The sequence below is a fragment of the Biomphalaria glabrata genome, chromosome 9 (genome assembly GCF_947242115.1).
Source record: "Biomphalaria glabrata chromosome 9, xgBioGlab47.1, whole genome shotgun sequence".
Classification (NCBI taxonomy): domain Eukaryota; kingdom Metazoa; phylum Mollusca; class Gastropoda; family Planorbidae; genus Biomphalaria; species Biomphalaria glabrata.
In genome coordinates, this window is record NC_074719.1 from 40440858 (window position 1) to 40461645 (window position 20788).

The 20788-nt window shown below is 37.0% G+C and overlaps 1 protein-coding gene across 4 annotated transcripts in view; it reads right to left on the bottom strand.

The window, feature by feature from the left end:
• The window catches only part of LOC106076005 (uncharacterized), a 67724-nt gene that overhangs the window by 31777 nt on the left and 15159 nt on the right, over nt 1-20788 (bottom strand). Inside the window, exons 2-5 of one of the 4 annotated variants that reach the window (XM_056042144.1) lie at nt 16014-16081; nt 10332-10496; nt 7596-7844; nt 1983-5268 (exon numbers count right to left, since the gene is read on the bottom strand). In XM_056042144.1, the coding sequence (XP_055898119.1) occupies nt 4335-5268; nt 7596-7844; nt 10332-10480 (1332 nt within the window). In that variant the 5' untranslated portion in view covers nt 10481-10496; nt 16014-16081 and the 3' untranslated portion in view covers nt 1983-4334. Of the gene's footprint in view, nt 1-1982; nt 5269-7595; nt 7845-10331; nt 10502-16013; nt 16082-20788 lie in introns of those variants that run through there. The other 3 variants (XM_056042142.1, XM_056042145.1, XM_056042143.1) reach the window with 3 other exon arrangements.

Genomic DNA, 20788 nt, shown 5'->3' on the forward strand with positions numbered 1-20788 from the left:
TACGCAGACCCAGTTGTGACCTACACATTTCGCCACACACAGCGTGGACATAACCGTTGTCCGGCGGTGGTCGATTAATGTTAGAGTTAGGTTTCGCCGACTACATCTGTTATGGGACTTTCTTTTGGTCTCAATTCTCAATTGTGTATCCCGCGGCCTTGGTAATAAGCCTCCAACTGTCTGGTTCGGAAGTCAACTGCTGCAAGGGGCTTTCTTAGATTTCAGTTAAAGCAAGTCGGCTCCTAAACTTGTCTTTCCGTAAAGCCAGTTTACAAATAAATAAATATTTACATAGGCGACATATATTATTAAACATATATATATATCATGGGCGTAGCCAGGGGGGGGGGGTTCTTGGGGTTCAACCCCCCCCCCCCCCGAAATGAAATCCCCCCCCGCAGGGGGGGAAAGGAATTAAGTGACTGATTTTTGCTTTCATTTTGTTAATTTTAGGTGAGATTTTAATACTAAATCATCACTTACCACAGCACAGCCGAGGCAGTTTTGAGTTAAAAACCCTCTACCAGGGGGTTTTGAGATTTGAAAAAACACCTATCAGGGGGTTTTGAGATACAAATCCCTCTACCAGGGGGCTTTGAGTTTAAAACCCCCTACAGGGGGTTTTGAATTTTAAACGCCCTACCAGAGGTTTTTGCAGTTAAATCCCCCTCTTCTATAAAACAAAACAAAAAAAAATGCAAACAACAATCCCCAAATTCCAACACCACATTTGAGGAAGATTTTGATTTTAAAACCCCCTCCAAAATTTACGATAAACCCCCTTTTCAATATAAAAAAAGCAAATTACACACTCAAAATTCTATGAGCGTAGCCAAAGGGGTTTTGAGTTTAAACCCCCCTCCCCTCCAGTTGGGGTTTGAAGCTAAAAAGTACCTCTTCAATATAAAAAAAAGCTAATTACACACTATAAAATCTATGAGCGTAGCCAAAGGGGTTTTGAGTTTAAATCCCCCTCCTCCAGATGGCTTTTTCTTTAAAGTTTAAAACCCCTCCAGATGGTTTTGAGTTTAAAATTCCCCTACAGAGCGTTTAGAGTTGAAAACCTCTCTCTTCAATATTATTTTAAAGTTAACTACAGTCACCAAATTCTAAGATCGTAGGCTAAATGGGGTTTTGAATTAAAAACAAAACAAAAAACTCCAGAGATTTCTTAGTTTAAAACCCCTCAACAGATGATTTGACGAAAAAACTTTCCTTTTCGATATAAAATCTAAAGCGAAATACAGACATGTAATTCCAAGAGCGTAGTCAAGAAAGTTACAAATTTCTACCAGTGGCTTGGGCTCCATTAATAAAGTGTGAATAGTCTTCTGCCGAAATTGAAAATCATTAAATGTGTCTCAACAAAGATGACTAAGACAGATTTTAGGAGTCAGTCATAGAGATCGGGTCTAAATCAAAGAAATCATATGCCGAACTGGGAGTCGAATCCTTAGTAAGGTTGTGACAGAGCGTCGCATGAGGTTTTGCGGGACATGTTCTCACACAAAATAAATTACGCTAAATAAGAGTTGCGTAAACAGCTTGCCGGAAAATGCGCCGAACGGCGCGAGAGGGTCTAAGTCAGTAAGAATAGCACATTAGGTTTTTGAAATAAACTTTTTAATAGCAAGATAATGCACTGTAGATACCTCAGAATATGCATTTTGTTGGCTTTCAATACCAGAAATAGTGCTCGGCGGCGGGGCTTCGCCCCGCGCTGGGGAGCGCTGCGAACTCCCCCAGACCCCTTGCTAGCAATACAATAAACAATAAACGTCTTCCAAAAGGGTCAAAATGTAATAAAGATTATGTACACACACACACACACACATATATATATATATATATATATATATATATATATATATATATATATATATATATATATAAATATATATATATATTTTTTTTTTTCCGCCGGGGGGGGGGGTCAGGGAGGAATCCCCCCCCCAAACCCTCCCCGAAAAAAAATCCTGGCTACGCCCATGATATATATATATATATTAAATACACATGTCAGTGAGATTTCGTATCACGATCTAACGACCTCAACATGGCGACCCGATAGTAAATGTCTAATGTAGAACTAAAAATTAAATACTAGTCGACCTACGACGTAGCATACGCCGCTTTTTTGCAGGGCCAGCCTTAGTCCACTGCATCCTACGCAATTACAAAATATACGAAAAAGTCCTTAAAATATACGGAAATATATAGACAAAAATTTTTATTTTGGGGTGTCATTAAATATGAGAAACGCCAATCCTACGCGCGATAAATAAAAACGACATTATGCATTAGCCGTAATGGTGTGATCTGGTGAAAGAAGCTTCTCGCGCCTCAAATCAATGAAGAATTACTTGAGGTCAACAATTCTCAAAGATAAATTGAAACATTAGGTGATTCTTGCTATGGAGCGTGATCTATGTAGGAAACAGAACTATTATGATATATTGTATGACTTTGCTACACGCTAGGCTCGTAAAGTAATTCTGTACGTAGTAAAGAATGAATAAAATGCAAAGACGAATTTATTTTCTAATACAAACTCTTAAATTTTACTTATTATCCGCTTCCCTACCCAAACTTGGCCCCGCGAAATCCGTTTAGCATAGGGCCCCACAATTAAGTCCGCAGTGCTATTTAATATACATAGTAGATTAATTGTTCTCTTTCCATGACTTCTTGGTCACAATGGTTAAGTGCGGCACTGCTATTTAGTGTTTGTAGAATGTTTGTTAGTAAAATGTTTTCCATGTTTCGGATGTTCCTTCAGAGTGAGTTGACAATAGTTTACTTATTAGTCCAAACCTCACGCAGGACGAAGGGGGATGGGAGCTAGAAGGGTTTGATAAATCAAAAAGGACAGTCGAGCGCGCAAACCGCACGACCAGGCAGCCATCCGTAGTGACCAGTGAATACTTGTTCTCCCCCCTCGCCTCTTGTTTTTTCGTGGGGTTACTATCCGCAGAAATAAAAAAGTGATCTTTCCTTTACTTCTTCTTCTCGTCCAAACTCTTGAGCGACGAAGAGAATTATATAGATAGATAGATACAATTAGCTTAAACTAACTTAACTGAACTACAGGCCCGTATTGCACAGTTAGCAACAGCAAAACTCAGAACAATATGGAAAGACAAAAGCTTAGCTCTCTACACCAAACTCAGACTGATGTGCTCCTTGGTCATGGCCACATTTTGATATGCTTGACTGCAGAACTAGATAGGAGGATCCTAGCCATGGAATTGAGGTGCTACAGAAAGATCCTAGGTATCACATTTAATGGCCTCATCAAAAACGAAGGGATTAGAGAAGGGTTTACTACAGCGAAAGGCCCTGCCTTTGACTTACTAACCACTGTGCAAAAATAAAAACGCAAATTGAAACTCCATGACTATGTTACAAGGTATTGGGGGCTCGCAAAGACCTTCCTTCAAGGAACAGTACCAGGAAAAAGAAGAAGAGACAGACAAAGAAAGCGATGGGAAGACAACATAAAAAAAAAATGGACGGGCCTACCATTGAAAGAGATTCTATCCAAAGCAAAAGACAGAGTGGAATGTAGAAAGACGGTCGACAATCTTGTGTGGTGCCCCAATGGTCCAAAAGACTAAGGAATTGGTGGAAGTGAGGGCATTGCACTTGGCGGTTTAAAAGAATGTTAATACCAAGCTGTTCTTATACATGAATAGGTTTCTCAAGGATAGATGTTTGCTATTAACACACGTTAAATCGATACAAAGATTAAGCAATGTTTCTGTGGGATACTCTGGGTTTGGTCTTATTGTAAGTGGACAATAAATAGCTCTTGTTATACACTTTTATTCCAGCAGTGTACGACTTGAAATACTAAGAATATTCTTTTCGCTAGATTTTTTTTGGTCCGAACATGGCTAAGCTTTTGCAAAGCCAATTTTCACCTTTCGACTATTTCAAAGCTTACAAAATATAAGTACATCACAATGATCTTTACCTATGTAGATACGTACAAAATGGACTTGTCTGTCAATATTTTCTTACTGCTTAAGAAACAATGCATAAAGCTATTTTTATAAGAATTATAACTAAGCATTCTCTTATCAATAAGTATCTACGCAGATTACTAAACTATCAAGAGCATGATGGAAGCCTTACAGTGTTTTACAAATCCTATGTTATATCAAACCATCCTTGAGTAGACAAGAAAAAAGGAGGGTATTCCTACAAAATTAGGGTTAACCTACTGCCAAGTCATGTGAAACACTGCAATGCATCCTTAATTTTGAAATCTAAGACATTGCTATAATAAAATATTTGCATGTTATAAACAAAATTTGACACACAGAACAGGATCACGTGAAAAACATGGAATATGTTTCATTAACTAGTGGTAACATTTTGTCTTTAAATCTTAAGGATGTCGTTTCTACTATATCGGTGGGCGATGACGACGAATACTTCCTTTGGTGGTGGACTAAAGCCAAACTTTGACGCACCGTAACATCAGTGGCCGATGGTCGATGTGTGATGGTGGTATGGACATCAGGAAACAAGACCATCTCGGGTCTGACTATTGATTTCTGTCTACCACCTACAAATGCATTTTGTAAACGTACAAGATCTGTAAACACTGTGAGTGAATAGTTCTCAAACAACCGCTCCACTTGGTCAGAGATCGAATAGTTTTGTTTGATTGCTGACCAGACCGAGGCGTTCGGTCTATCCTGGAAGAACGTGCTCTCCACTATATAAGTCCCTAGCTTCTCGTGACTCTGTGGGCTTTGTTTCTGCTGGTCGTAATCTTTGTTGACCTGATCTATCAGATCTCCCCAGTTGTCATGATTGTTTGGGATGATAATCTCATCCGTATCATGGATAGCTACGTATTTAGAGACACCCTTATTACGATAGACGCAGTCGTTGATAGCTAATACCTGACCTTGATAGTGTATTTCTGAGATGGGAAGCGGCCATTGCATGACTGTCAGCAAGCCTCGTCTCTGATAATGTCTCAACAGAGCGTCTGTGGTATTTGAAATGCTCATGTTGTATACAAAGAAGTGCTCAGCTCCAAGTATTCGATCAAACTCGACACTCTGTATAATTTGTTTGTAATTAGTAAAGTTGTACAAAATAGCATAACAGACTGTGAAATTTCTCTTTAGTGACGATGGATATAGAACTCCTAGGCTATTGGTGGGTGAATCACTTGTATTCCAAGTTATAGAGACATAATCTGGACGCCTGTCGTCTGCCAACTCACATTCATAGCTCACAACCCGGAGTCTGCAAAATTTGAGACATTGTTAAATTAAGACATTTCTTTTGAGTATCAGCATCAATCAAATTATAGTTATTGTTTTGAAGTAATTAATAAACATATTAGTTTTAAAAGTCCTTGGAATCAGAGGCGTAGCTTGGATAGAGGGAGGGGTGAGAATTTAAAAATGATTTTAAAAAAAAAGATAAAGAATTAAAATAATTTCGAACACTCGAAGATAAAGTTCAGAGTAGACCCACAGTGGATAAAATGTTTATTTTTAGATCATAAATAGAAGAGATTTGCTAGCGTCTTACAATCTCTCTAGTTAAAATTATCATTAACGCATTATTATTGAAATATTTCGCTTTATTATGTATCAAGAAATCCATATAGAACTGTTCTTTGCAGAGTGCCTTTATTAATTGCTCCATCATACTGAAGTACAATGGTTGTCAAAATGCTGAAGTTTGACATTATTGTTTTTCTCTTTTTAAAATTATTTCAGATCTGGAATAATAGTCTATTTAACTAAAATGTGATAACATAAATTTGAGGGCAACTTTTTCAAAATTTAAAACAGCCACACCCGTGCATGCTACCCTGCCTCATAGTGGCGCCCGGGTGGAAACGATCGTAGGAGGAAACGATTAGGCAAAAAGGTAACAAAACAAGACTCCCGTGGTGGTGCCTAAGGGGGCGCGAGAGCATCCTCATTGCACTTCGCGGAGTTGTAAAAAAGCTCCCACAACCTTATCACAATCCAGGCGCTTCCTCAAGGGGCCGTTACATAATAAATGGCGTGTCCCGCACGGTTAGCCTGGTATAGAAAAGAAAAATGGCGGAGGTCTTAGTAGATCTATACGCGGCCTCTTGCCGCGAGTCTGACCCACCCACCAGACAAAACAGTGTACACTGTTTTCATACAGGCCGCTGAGAGGGAGCGCTTGTTCACTTTTGCTGGCCTAGAGTTCCAAGAGCCCAAGGCTCAACTCTACCTGACAGTTTAAGAAGAAGAAAAACAGCCACACTGAATTATGCTAAACATTGAAATGCCATCAATTCCAATTTTCAACTGTGTTGAGGATATTTTGAATTTGGTAATACGTCTATGTATAACCAATCCATATCATGACAATGCATAAAAGACAGGTATAACATTACATGGAAAAACTGCTTGGAATAAATACTAAAGAAGAGCTTTAAGTACAATTAAGAAAACGACATCTCTTCTACATTAGAAAGATTATACCTGATACTTTTAAGGTATTATGAAATAATAAAAAGGTTTCAGTAAGGTTGCCAATCTTCTAATAAAAAGCAAAAATGGAAATCACTAAACGAGAAGTTTTTATTTCAAACTTTTCTAAATTGAATCCCAATTTTGAAATTTTATTATCAAAGTAACCAATTAATAGGTGATATTGTAATTTGTTTGGTCAATTAATGTACTACATATTACATTTTATTTTTTTCTTCGTTTTTATTAGAATTTTATTACATAAATAAATATGACATAGAAATCAGTGGGAAAAAATTAAGGTTAATGAATCTTCAAAAAATGCCCTAATTAGCGAAGCAGGGGGTCTACTGAAAACTATAGAAAAAAATATTTAAAAAAGTGGCAAGAAGTATACGAGTCAAAAACATTTTGAGAACCACTGATCTAGACGAAGATGACAAATATACTTTATGCAGCATACTAGCATTAGAAATTGTCATGTAGAGCTGTGCAAAAGCACTTGGAACCCTAAGGCCAGCAAAAGTGAACAAGAGCTCCCTTCTACCAGCCTGAATGAACAGTGTACACACCTCGCATACACACCTCTGTCTGACGGGGGGTGAGACTCGGGGGTTAAGCTCGAAGTTTATATTTGCGTTCACTTCCGGTGGTACGGACACTCCGGACTCGCGGACTAAAGACACCGGGGCCCCCGTCATTTTCCTTTGATCTACCTGACTAACCTTGCGGGACACGCCATTTCTGTCACAGCCCCCTTGAGGGACGGCATACTACCAGAAACGGCCTTAGCACTAATCCGGACCCTGGGAGGTTGTTTTTCTTATCAGGGCCACGAATATTTGTGCGATCGGCTTAAGGTGATAAAAGATTCTCTTTATCGCGGGTCCCCCTAGCGCGGTGACTGGATAAGTTGTCCTACTCGCCCCCCCCTCCCCCCGCCCCATGGCCGCCCTTGATTCTGCTGTATAGAAGAACGATTCCTATTGAAGCCTGTCTTAAAGAATTGAAACGGAAAGTTGGTAACCTTTAAATTAGACTTTAGTGCCATACAGAATCATACAGTGACATTTAATTTTTAACTAAAACATCTAGCTGACATATTCTCAAAACCTGTAGCCATGAGTATCTAGTAACAGCGTCCTCTTCCCTTCCATCGTGTAATTCTCGTGCTTAAAACCCAGATGACAAAAGACTGAATTCTGTAACGCGTGAGGTTGCATTCCAAAAACACGGATCAGATTCTTGTCTTTGTATGTGTCAAAGAAGGCGGAGTAAACCCAGGCGTCGTTCTGGTTGATGCGTTGAAACATTGGCCCAGATGGAGTCAGCACCTCCTCGCCTGGGGCTGACATTAGGGGACTGAAAATATAAGTAGACAAACATAAAACGTAAACAATATTTTTTTATAAAAATTTAAAGTTTATATAAGGGAAAGAACGGCACAATTATCGTCATTTTTTTTTTTCAATACTGCATCTCCGTGTTTGTATTTGTAAAACAAAATTAATTAATAACTACTAAATACAAATAAAAAATCTCCCTTTCAGACCTTGCGATCTATGGAGAAGATTGTGTAAAGGTCATCTGTTTTCACAGCCCACGGTTAACGAGAGTGTCATGTGGCCAGCACAACGACCAACCGCCATTACTTTTCCGAAACTAGTGTCAGAGACTCAATTAGAGCTCAGAGACGTCCTAAAGATCGCGAAACTAAAAATCCCAGTCTTCATCAGGATTCGGACTCGGGACCTCGGTTTGGAAGCCAATCGCTTTACCGCTCATCCACCGCGCCTCCTACATTCAAATTACTTACAAATACCTATTTTAATAACAACAACAACAGCAACGATAAAAAGAGGGGGGGGGGGGGTCACACGCAGCCTTTATCTCTATGTGATGTTCATGGAAAATGGGGTTGGGGTGGTGGCGCCAATAATATACGCTTTGCTCAGTACGCCTCTTCTGCTAGATTCATTTGGTAACATTTTTAAAGAATAATATTTTCGATTCCGTGACAGCAATTCTAATTTTGGATTCTCCCAGCAGCAGATACGTTTTGTCAGCAGTGATGGAGAAATTAAATATTAGAATTATTTTGGAGTTACGTCCCTTCACAAACAAACATACAAACACACACACACACATTGAGGGCTTACACAAAACGTGTTAACAAAATATATACACATTTACACATACGAACACACATTTCTAACACGATCTTATACGAGTTACAATCACGTAAATAGAATAAGGGCTACTGGCATGGGCGTAGCCAGGATTATTTTCCAATTTCGGGGAAGGGGGTTTGTGTGTGTGTGTGTGTGTTAATGTGTTTACGTTATTAATCTTAATTACATTACAACACTTCATTCTTTTGGAAGATGTATAGTGTAGCCTAGAATAGGTTCTTCCTGGAGTTAGTATAAAGACTTCCGACACCAAGTCTGGGGAGCGCTTCCGGTGGGGGGGGGGGGAGCTCAGGCGTTATGCACTTTTTTCGGTATTTAAAACAAAAACAATTGCATATTCTGAGGTATCTACAGTGCATTATACTGCAAATTAAAAAAATTGTAGTTCAAAAAACAAAATCTACTATTTACTGCACTTTATTAATGGAGCCCAGCGATTGGTAGAAATCTATACATCCCCCCCCCCCCCACCTTGGCTACGCTTAAGGAATTTGCTGAATGTAGATTACATATCAAAAAATGAATTCTTTTTCGACAAAAAGATCTGTTGGGGGTTTTAAACTAAAATCTCTGGAGTTTTTGTTGTTTTTTTTAAAACAAACTCAAAGACTCTTCAGCTACGTTCATAAAATTTGGTGACTGTAGTTTGCTTCGGAATAATATTGAATAGGAGGTTTTATCGTAAAAAAAAAATTTGATGTGGGTGTAAACTCAAAATCCCCCATGGAATTTGGTGACTGTTGTTTGCATTATTTTGTGGATTATAGAAGAGGGGAGTTTTAATGTCAAACCCCTTTTGGAGAGGAATTTAAACTTAAAATTCCTCCTGACTGCGCAAGGGAAGTGATAGTTTAACAAAAAAATCTCAACTAAAATAAACAAAATCAAAGCGCACAAAAAATCAGTCAGTTCCCCTTTCAGACCTTGCGATCTATAGGGCAGATGATGTTAAGGTCATCTGTCTCTATCATCATTCATTGGCCTCCTTCAGTCGTAGAACGACTATGGTTCATCTCAGAGCACATTTCCTCATGTAGCTGTGGAGCCCTATTTTGGAGAGACACTCCCGTCCACAGGTAGCGCAGATTAAGGTGGCTTTTACTTCGGTGGTAGAGGAGCTGGCCGTTTTTCGGATTGTACGTTTTTCTTCCTGAGCTGAGACCCATGTACTTTCACTGTCCATAGCTTTCTTGGTCACTGTCTCTCTCCATCTGTTGCGGTCTAGATCTATGTCTTCCCAATTGTCAGTATTGATGTTCACTGATTTGAGGTCACGTTTTATTACATCTATGTAACGGAGGTAGGGGCGACCAGTTTTTCTTGAGCCAGTCGCGAGTTGACCGTAGAGGATGACTTTCGGGATGCGTTTGTCCTCCATCCGGCGAACATGTCCATGTTTCTATAGCCAACAGTTAACGAGCAAGATGTCATGTGGCCAGCACAACGACCAACCGCCTTTACTTTCCCCGACTAAAGTCAGGTACCCATTAGAGTTGGGTGGGCTCAGAGTGCCCTAAAGATCCCGAAATTCAAAATGCTAGTCTTCACCGAGATTTGAACCCCCAAGACCCCAGGTTCGGAAGTCAAGTTTTAACCACTCATCCACTGGGCCACGCCTATGGCTACTGGTAAAATTAATCGCATTCATTACAATTACCTGGTTGTGTTTGGAGCTAAGGTAAGCTGACTAGTTCTGAGAGTATCATTCTGTATACCTCCTTCATATTCCTTCTCTAGGCGCAGTGATAGTAAGTACCTCACGTCATAGCTGTAATGTACCAGCACTGTACAGCCTAATAACAGCATTACTAACACATGGTACCTATACTTCAAAGAAAAAAAAGTGCCGAAATTATCAAATCTAAAGTAATACCTTGAATTTAATTGGTAATATTTAGGTTGCTTTTGAAAACTAGAGACGATCAATACAGAACGACTGGCTGGTCATGTTACACACTTATCGGACTGCCATTTTGATGATCCCGGGTTCAATCTTTCAATTGACGTCATCCAAAAGAGTTCGGATAGAAAGTTAAGTTTCATTGGTAAGATGCTGACATCTGTTGCTCTGGTTGACAGTTACTTAGGGTGTCATGTTGCCAATACTTAAATCGATAAACAGTGTTATGGAGTGTTTGTTTGTATGTTTCTATGGTGACGGTGGGAAGAAATTAGCGATTGGTTATGAAAGATAAACGGCATTGTCGTCAAAACAGAAAGACAGCCAGTGGCATCCAGAAAAAAAATGCTGCATTCAATATCCCACTGTCATAATGTGAACGCGATAAGGTCTCAAGAGAAGTGTAAACAGGAAGCATTTTTTATACATTGGCTTTTCAAAGACGCGAGATTCTACACATAATAGTAAACATTTAAAGGGAGTTAATTAGAAAAAAAAATTTATGTTATTTTCGCTATTTTTGATTAAACAAAATTAAGTTTACTTTTGTGAATTTGTAATTGAAATCTTAATCATAATGTGTGATCATTAGTTTCGTGATTTATACGTGAGAAATAAAACTGTTTTGATTTACAAAGAGAAATTATATTCTCTACTCCCTTTAGCGAAAATTTTCCGATATACTTTAAAATTTAAGTAAACGGAGTTAAAATGGGATATTGCAGTTAGAGTCTCTCGCCCGCCCAATTTCATTGTAACACATAGTCATAAAATGGATTCAAACCCGAGATCTCTCGGTTTGGTAACCAAGGGCTTTTCCGCTCGACTAATACCCTCCCCACAGGTTAGGGCAAGTCTTAAAGATCTTCTTTAGGGCTAGAACATCAGCAACTTTTAAAATGCACAAAGTAGTTTGTCTCTTGATTATTTTAAGTGCTTGGCCCCGATCTTCCGTATCCCGTTCATACTCTTTCAGACACCATTATTTGTTTCGAAGGGAATCAGTTCATATGCTTCGAGCTAACATTTTTTTACAATACCTCTAGTCGCACGTTCTGAATGGGTGTATGACACTTCCTGGTCAAAACCTAAGATCTTGCTGAATTAGGACTAAAAAAATATTTATCTTGAACATATTATACGTCTCTCGGGTATTTCGGCATGTGTGTCCCATTTATTCAAGAGTTTAATATTTAATAATAAATTAATGTTCAGAAACATTTTACGCATTGTTTTCTAAGTCTAGATCCAAAGACTCTCGGCATACTAATTATGCAGTCTACAGGGAAAATGGGTGGGGAGGGGAGGGAATAGAGCAACGTAAAAAAAATGTTCCTTTCTGTTTCTTTCTATCCGATTTTATTGCTTTTGCATTTTTTTATTCAACCTAGACTATTTTTTTTTTCATTTAACAGCATTTTTACAATATCTCCATTCAGGTCACATTTCATTGATTGTGGAACCTTCTGTGTATGAGGAGTTAGTCACGGATCTCAAAAGAGCACTAATGATTTTCCAAGAAATTTTTAAAGTTGATGTATATCGCTGAGAAAAAAAAAAGGGTAGAAGCTCGTAGGCCACACGGGGAAAATTCTACTTTGACCGTTTTATTTTTTTGAAATAAATAAATTTCAATTTCGTTTGTTAAGTTTAATAAAGTAAAGAATAATTAAATAATGTCTCTCCAAAAATAGAGCTCCACAGTCACATGAAAAAGTATCTGAGATGAACCAGAGTCGTTCTACGAATGAAGGAGGCCAACAATTTTACACATCGTCTGCTAGTGAACATAAGCTTTGAAGACGCAATAAACCTCTTTTTCTTTTTTCTAATCTACATCTATGCAAAAAATCGTCCTATAAGAAACAAAGAATATTTAATGAATTTCGACGTTTTGCTCTATAAGTTGCAATTGCCATTAATTTTCAGACCCCATTACAAGGCTAATTAAAAGTTATGTGAAGAAGATATTATACTTTTTTAAAAATATTTTTGTTGCTTTTCTTCATCATTGTTAAAAGACTGAATGTAAAAAGAGGATTTATTTATTTTTTTGTGTATGAAAAATGGTATTTTGAACTGTTAACTTCGAAAGTGTTAAATTTGTTAAAAGTTGCTTTTAAAAAGAGCACTTTTTGTATCCAATGCGTGATTATGTAATGTGTGGCTAGGTTGTGTATTGTATGATTATGTGATATGTGGTTATGTAATGTGTCGTTATGTTATGTGTGGTAAATTAATGTGTGGTTAAGTGATGTTTGGTTATGCGAAATGTTATTATTTGATATGTGATTAAGTTGTGTGTGGTTAGGTGATGTGTGCTTAAGTTGTTTGTGGTTATGTAATGTATGGTTATGCTTCGTGTCGTTATGTTATGTGTGGTTAAGTTATCTGATGGCTGGTTAAGTGATGTGTGTGTGTTGATGTCATATGTGATTTTGTGATATACGGTTAAGTAGTGTGTGGTTATGTAATGTGTCGTTAGTAGATGCTTCTTTTTGTAATGTGTAGTTATGTAATATGGATGTCTTTGGAATGATTATAAGATGCATTTTTATATAATGTACGGTCATGTCGTCTGTATATGTTATATATGTAATTTCTGTTTACGAGATGTGTGGTTGTGTAATGAATGGTTAATAGATGCTTCGTTATTTATGTTATATATGTGGTCATGTAATATGTAGTCATGTAATACGTGTTTATGTAATATGTGATCATGTAATGTGTGGTTATGTAATGTTTGGTCATGTAATGTGTGCTCATGTCATGTGTGGTCATGTCATGTGTGGTTACGCAATATATGGCAACTTAATTTAATCTATTAAATAGTGGAATATACAATGTTTTAGTGTGTTATGTTTGGATTTGTAATGTGTGGGTCTGCAATGTGTAGGTGTGTTTTTTGGTGCACTATTATTTATTAAACCTCGCCAACGTTCTCGTACTGATTAAGACATTTTATGTCATGATTAATTTTATTTTCAATCTCAGGAAATAACACCCTTACAATTTTTTCATAAAGGTCATTTGCACAAATAACTTACACAGTTAAAGAAAACTTCTATGTGTTCGGACCAGGAAGTGAGCACTGAAAGGATAAGGCTTATACGCTATGGTGTTTACAGACAGGTAGGCATGAGAAACACATTCATTCTACCCCTCCACTCCTTTAGCATTTCGTCTCCTTAACTACATGGGTTTCTTAACGGTCCCCGAAATAAGAAATGCCGCTAATAGTTGTGTGTGGTCTTTTTATCATTTTATCCGCCCGTCCTTCCGTCTGTCACATTGAGAACTCAAAAGAAAAAGCAATATATATATATATATATATATATATATCTATATATAAATATATTAGTGGTGCACCGGATAGTACTTTTTATATCCGGCCGGATATGACCGGATAGTAAAATTTAATATTCGGCCGGGGCCGAGCCGGAGCCGGATACCTAAGTGTCTTGTTAATAGCTTGTGTTGCTGAACATTTTACGAAACTGTTAAATAACATACCTATATTGGTTGGTTTTATTTTTTTCCCTTTTATATACCTTATTGTTTTAAACTCTGTTACTGATTGATTTAACAGTATTTCTGAAAATCTGTAAAACTTTACTGTGTCTGTGTGTATGTACGATGTCACCAACTTTAGAGGATGTGTGTAGGAAGGTCAATGTAAATAATGTTAGTATATATTTAACTAGTTACTAAAGTTAGTCTCTCATAAGTAAAGTGCAATCTGCCTTATATAGTGGTCGGATGTATGTGTTCATGCATTTCAGAGCAACAACCTGGTCAGATATACCTAGTGAGTCTACACATGTAGTCCTAGAGTAGTGTGTATAGTTGTTTGTGTTAACCATCAAGCATTGTTTTTTCCTTGAGCATACGCACGCAATAGATTTGGGTGTCAGTCAGAAAAGATAACACATTGGCATGGTCATTCAAGCATATAGATAAATTATACCCGTCCATTAGTTAGAGGTCAAGGGTTGTTGTTTTTTTACGCTCCAGCATATTGGTTCTTTGTTTGCTAGATCTAACTGCGGTACTATTATTCAATTTATTTTATGCGATTTTAGAATTTACTGTAAGGTTTTCCGTTATTTATTAAGTTAAAAGAATTAAACAATGAATATAGCTTTCTTTCTAAAGATTTTAATACAAGGCAAAAAAATACACACACGCAAACATGCACATCTTTGTTTTATTTTATTGTGCAAAGAACGTATGTAAGAAACATTAAATGCAAAGAACGTATGTTAGAAACATCTTCCTTAATTATTACTTATTAATTATTTTATTCGTGGTTTCAGTAACTGTTACAAAAGGGAACGATAGTAAGCCTATGGATGTCAGGTGTGTAAAAGTCGTCCTAGCCTGATACGCAGTGGCTAAGTACGCATCTTAAGTATAAAAAAAAAGTAATAACAAGGGGTTAATTGACTGTCACAAATTATTAAGAATATTATTATCAAATCAAGACACTTAACTGCAGGAGTAATATTCAAGTTAACACATTAGAAACTGTATTTAACCGTAATATTTATTGACAATGTAATATCCTTTGTTAGCACGTTGTGTTTTTTCATTCTGACTTAAAAATGGTCAATGTCTATCAATAAATTGGGTGTCCAGGACCAAAGAAATAAAATAAAGAGTAGGGGGTGTTTAGCTCTCCATTTAAAGATAGCCCTGGTCGTGTCTTCTACAAAATAAATAGTTACTGGCTTACTGGTCTATATAATCTCGCGGGTTGTGTTCTGTGTAGCTAAAGGTCACTCGTTTAGGTGTGTGTGATCTTTAGTCCAGCTTACTAATTGAGATGTATGTTCAAGTAACTCGGCACACTTGAAAAGGTGTGGCCTCTTGCCCAACCACGTGATTAAGGTTTTTCTTCAAATAAGCAAACTCTTTGTCCGGATACCCGTGTAGATGTTTGGCTTGAAGTCCAGTGCCCCCCCCCCAATTAAGATTAACTACTAAGTAAACAAACATAGTTCCCTCGTGTGACCTCTAGAGAGTGCTTAGGTCCATCGTATCTGACTTGGGGTCACCTGTCAATCAATGAACTCAATGTGATGAACTAAACAAATAAAAGGGGGAGGGAGTTGCTCATCTGGAAATATACCTTGTAGTCCAGCCCCCCTAATAAAGATTAACTACTAGTAAAAAAACTCAGTTCCCTCGAATGGTGTGACCTCTAGAGAGTGTCAGTACGCTACATTAAACCTAAGTCCATCGTAATTAACTTGTGGTCACCTGCATGTGATGGACTAAACAAATAAAAGGGGTGGGAGTTGTTCATCTCTACCTCTGGAGATATACCCGCACAGCTAGACAGACGTCTGGTCAGCATGAATTGTACTGTTCAGTTTTTTTTTTTTTCGTTTTTTTTTTTACAATTTTAATTAATCTAATTCATTTGGAACTACTTACTTGTGTGGCCATTCGGTATGAACTTCGAGCCAGTGAAGCACATGTCCAGATTTGCATCCTTTGTCTAGCTGTAATTAAAATAATAATTTTAAAAAAAGTGCACATAATTCCCTACGCAGTGCGATTCAAGGGACACTACTAATTATATTAATTTTGCAAAATTAATAAAAACCAAAAAAGGTTATCTCGTACCGATTACATTTTTTTTAAAAATAAAACGACAGCATAAAAAATATTCAACTAAAATTGCCATTCAAAAAAACAAACTATAATCAGTACATAGATAAATCTTTATCTGATATCTCTCAAAGCCGTTGCAAGTCGATGAGTCCATTGAAATTGCGAATTTCTTATATTTATAACGTTTGCAAGATGCGAAGAAAAAATATAATTAAAAAATCATGAAATTCGTGACGAATTTTTATTTTTCTAGCATTTATCAAGTCCCACATCAGCAGACGATATGTTTAGTGTTATGGATGCACGTGCGAAAGAGAATAGATTGAGCCAAAAAAAATTATGGTCGGAATTAATCAAGGACGCGTTGCAAGAATGTAAAATGTTGCCCCAAAGGTCCTACCCACACATTATCGCACACACAGAAGCACCTTGTCGACACACAAGATGCCAGCTCAAGTATGTAAAGTAATCATGCCCAGGTCTTTTTTTCATAACGCTGTTTGTTGGCTAAGAGACCAATTCTAAATCAAATATTTGTAAGTAGACTTCAAATTGAATGAAATTTTTTAATATGCTAAAGAAGCGCACGCTAGTTCTAAAATTGTTTGCAGGGCTGGAAAAGGCTTTCTAAATCAATGGACTGGTTTAAAAAGTAAATTGTCCCAAGTTATCGTTGCCTCACGTTCAAGATAAGGTGAACGCAAAACTATATTTATAGCGACAGAAAGCTGATAATGGAGAAGTGACTTGTTCCCCTCTCGTCATGAGTTTATGACACGTTTAATTACGGAATTAGATACTGATACTCTGAAATACATAAATACGTATGACTGCATTTGGGAAGTCTGCTACACAAAATATTTAGTGGATATCAGTTTAACATTAGTGTGCCTATTTTGTGCAATTATGTTTCATTCCTTCGTCTCACTTCTACTACAATGTTACAATGTTACGATATTATAGTTTCCGGTGCAAAAGAGCAAGCTGTGTCATGCAACAGGAAACAGCGTCTACCTGTTCAATTTTTTGTATGATTTCAGAATACATCAGTCACTGATGTCTAAATTAAAAAGTAAAGTTTCTTTTTCAGACCTGCTGAAATATAGGAAGTATAATGTAAAAGCTCATCTGTTTCTGCAGCCCACTGTTTACGAATGTGTTCTGTGACAAGCTCTACAACCAACAGCCTTTACTTTTCCCAAACTAACGTCAGGCAACCATTAGAGTTGGGTGGACTCAGAGGCGCCATAAAGATCCCGAAATAAAAAAAAAAAAATCCCAGTCCTCACCAGGATACGAACACCGGACCACTAGTTTGGAAGCCAAGCGCTTTACAAATCAGCCACGGCACTTCTGATGTCTAAATTTACGACGCCGTTTATGAGCTTTCCAGGCTGATGTTGTAGAACTGGCCTGGAAACGTTCGGAAGTGTTTGCTAATGTCTCGAGTCAAACAATGTTATCACCACCATGTATTCTCTTAACACCCCCATTTTTTTTTGGTCAAGCCCCCCCCCTTCCCCCTTCCGTGCCGGGGGGGGGGGGGTATTAGTTTCTTCTCTACCATCTGTTCGGCAACAGAACAAAGAAAAAAAAAGAATCTTTTGACCTGATTTACAGCCCCATATATCGAACCTTTATTTCACGAGGTCTCCTTGCCAGGTGGGGGTCATTGTTCATGATATTAAACTCTAGGGATTTTGAAGCGATTCTTATGTTCGGTTTTACGAAAATTTGTGATGTATTGAAATATAAAAAGCATTTTTAAAAATCTAACAAGGAGAACTAAAAAAAAATATTTTTATTTATTATTTTTTTTAACAAAGACAGTTCCTCCAACTTATAGAGATATTAAGTTTCTGTGAATCACTAATGAATGTTAGTTTGAACGAAAAATTGGAACATATCCTCCCCCCCCCCCCAACATCCCCTCACGAGGAAAAATAATCCTGATTTAGCGAATGTACAAATCTGCTAGAATTTATAAACTTCTTTAATGATAGGCCTTTAGTATAGTCTATGATTTTGACTTAGAAGTGGCGGATGCGAAAAATGTTCTTGAACATTAAGTTATTAAACTCTTTAATCATGAATAATAACCATATGTGGAAATTCCCGAAGACGTTCAAGATAGATATTTTCTCGTTCTCAAGCCAAATTATTTTTTTTTTTCATTTTTTATTTGAAAAATTATAATGGTCGAATTAGAGTTTTCCCAGTGTGGCCAACGAGCTAGTAATTCTTTTCTCAACGATATACAACAGCTATAAAATTTCGGTAGAAATAGTTAGAGCCGTTTTCGAGATCCGTTTCCAGGTTCACTCACCCTATGCCCACCCGGTCTTTAAAGCACTTATGTCTTTACATACGTTTTATCACTTAACTCTATATACGCCTAAAGCCTAAATCTGTTATTATTATAGATCCTCCTGAAATCTTGTAAAAAAAAAAAAAGACTAGACTATATTTTATATAGAAAATTATAGATCTACTTGTCAATATGTGTCTACAGTTAGATTTAGATCTACGGTAGAATAGAACATTTATCAATTTAGAAATCTAAACATTTTGTTTAGCTATATGGATGGCTGGACTGTCGTGCGGTTTGCACGCTGGAATGTTGTTTGGACTTATCGATAATCCCGGGTTCAAACTTACCCGCTCCAATCCCCCGTCGTCCAGCAGGATGTTTGGACTGTTGGTTGCTACGTTTAAATGTAAATTAAATCTAAAAAAAAACAAAGAAATGATAATCGATTTTCGTAGGGAGAAAGAAGGAAAATGATATTGTTTCTGTAGCTGGAGAGACTATTGAAATTGTGCAAACCTTGGTACTATCCTAGACAATAAACTAAATTTTACCGCAAATACTGATTATATCAGCAAAAAAGGGCAGCAAAGATTACGATTACTAAGAAAACTGTCCTCGTTTAATGTTAGCGAAAAGGCCTTGGCTATGTTTTATCACGCTCACATCTGCAATATTTTAATTTTCAATATCACTGCCTGGTATGGCAATCTGAGCATTAAAAATAGGAATAAACTTTATAGAATCCTAAATGATGCTGGCAAAATCATTGGCAAAAAACAAACCCCATTTGGGCAGTTGTTTGAGACAAACATCTATAAAAAAGCTAACAAGATCCTCGAAATAAAGAATCACCCTTTGTGTCAGGATTTTGTGATTTTACCATCACAAAAGAGATACAAGACACCGATAGCAAAGACAAACAGACACAAACACTCTTTTGTTCCCCTGGCAATCAAATCATTAAATAAGAACAATCTGGTATAAACTTTTGTCACATGTAAATTATGAGTGAGTCTGGTGTGAATGTACACTTTGGTTTCTTATATTTATAATGTTTTTTTTTTTTTTGGTGTAATGCACAAATAGTAAGACAAATTTCCTTACAGATAATAAAGATTATTATTATTATTATTATTATTATTAAGAAATTATTATTATACATCTTTATCTTTTGAGATCGATGTAGATTTGATAGATCTACAAGCTTTTAAAGTTTAAAATGTGCACATTTTAATTGTTTTTTTCATTTCAGAGAATGATAAAAAATTACCCGAGAAAAATGCAAAGGGGCTCATAAGGACAACAAAAACCTAGCAGAAGCTTTAGCAGGCTGATGTTGTAGAACTGGCCTGGAAACGTTCGGAAGTGTTTGCTAATGTCTCGAGTCAAACAATGTTATCACCACCATGTATTCTCTTAACACCCCCATTTTTTTTTGGTCAAGCCCCCCCCCTTCCCCCTTCCGTGCCGGGGGGGGGGTATTAGTTTCTTCTCTACCATCTGTTCGGCAACAGAACAAAGAAAAAAAAGAATCTTTTGACCTGATTTACAGCCCCATATATCGAACCTTTATTTCACGAGGTCTCCTTGCCAGGTGGGGGTCATTGTTCATGATATTAAACTCTAGGGATTTTGAAGCGATTCTTATGTTCGGTTTTACGAAAATTTGTGATGTATTGAAATATAAAAAGCATTTTTAAAAATCTAACAAGGAGAACTAAAAAAAAATATTTTTATTTATTATTTTTTTTAACAAAGACAGTTCCTCCAACTTATAGAGATATTAAGTTTCTGTGAATCACTAATGAATGTTAGTTTGAACGAAAAATTGGAACATATCCTCCCCCCCCCCCAACATCCCCTCACGAGGAAAAATAATCCTGATTTAGCGAATGTACAAATCTGCTAGAATTTATAAACTTCTTTAATGATAGGCCTTTAGTATAGTCTATGATTTTGACTTAGAAGTGGCGGATGCGAAAAATGTTCTTGAACATTAAGTTATTAAACTCTTTAATCATGAATAATAACCATATGTGGAAATTCCCGAAGACGTTCAAGATAGATATTTTCTCGTTCTCAAGCCAAATTATTTTTTTTTTCATTTTTTATTTGAAAAATTATAATGGTCGAATTAGAGTTTTCCCAGTGTGGCCAACGAGCTAGTAATTCTTTTCTCAACGATATACAACAGCTATAAAATTTCGGTAGAAATAGTTAGAGCCGTTTTCGAGATCCGTTTCCAGGTTCACTCACCCTATGCCCACCCGGTCTTTAAAGCACT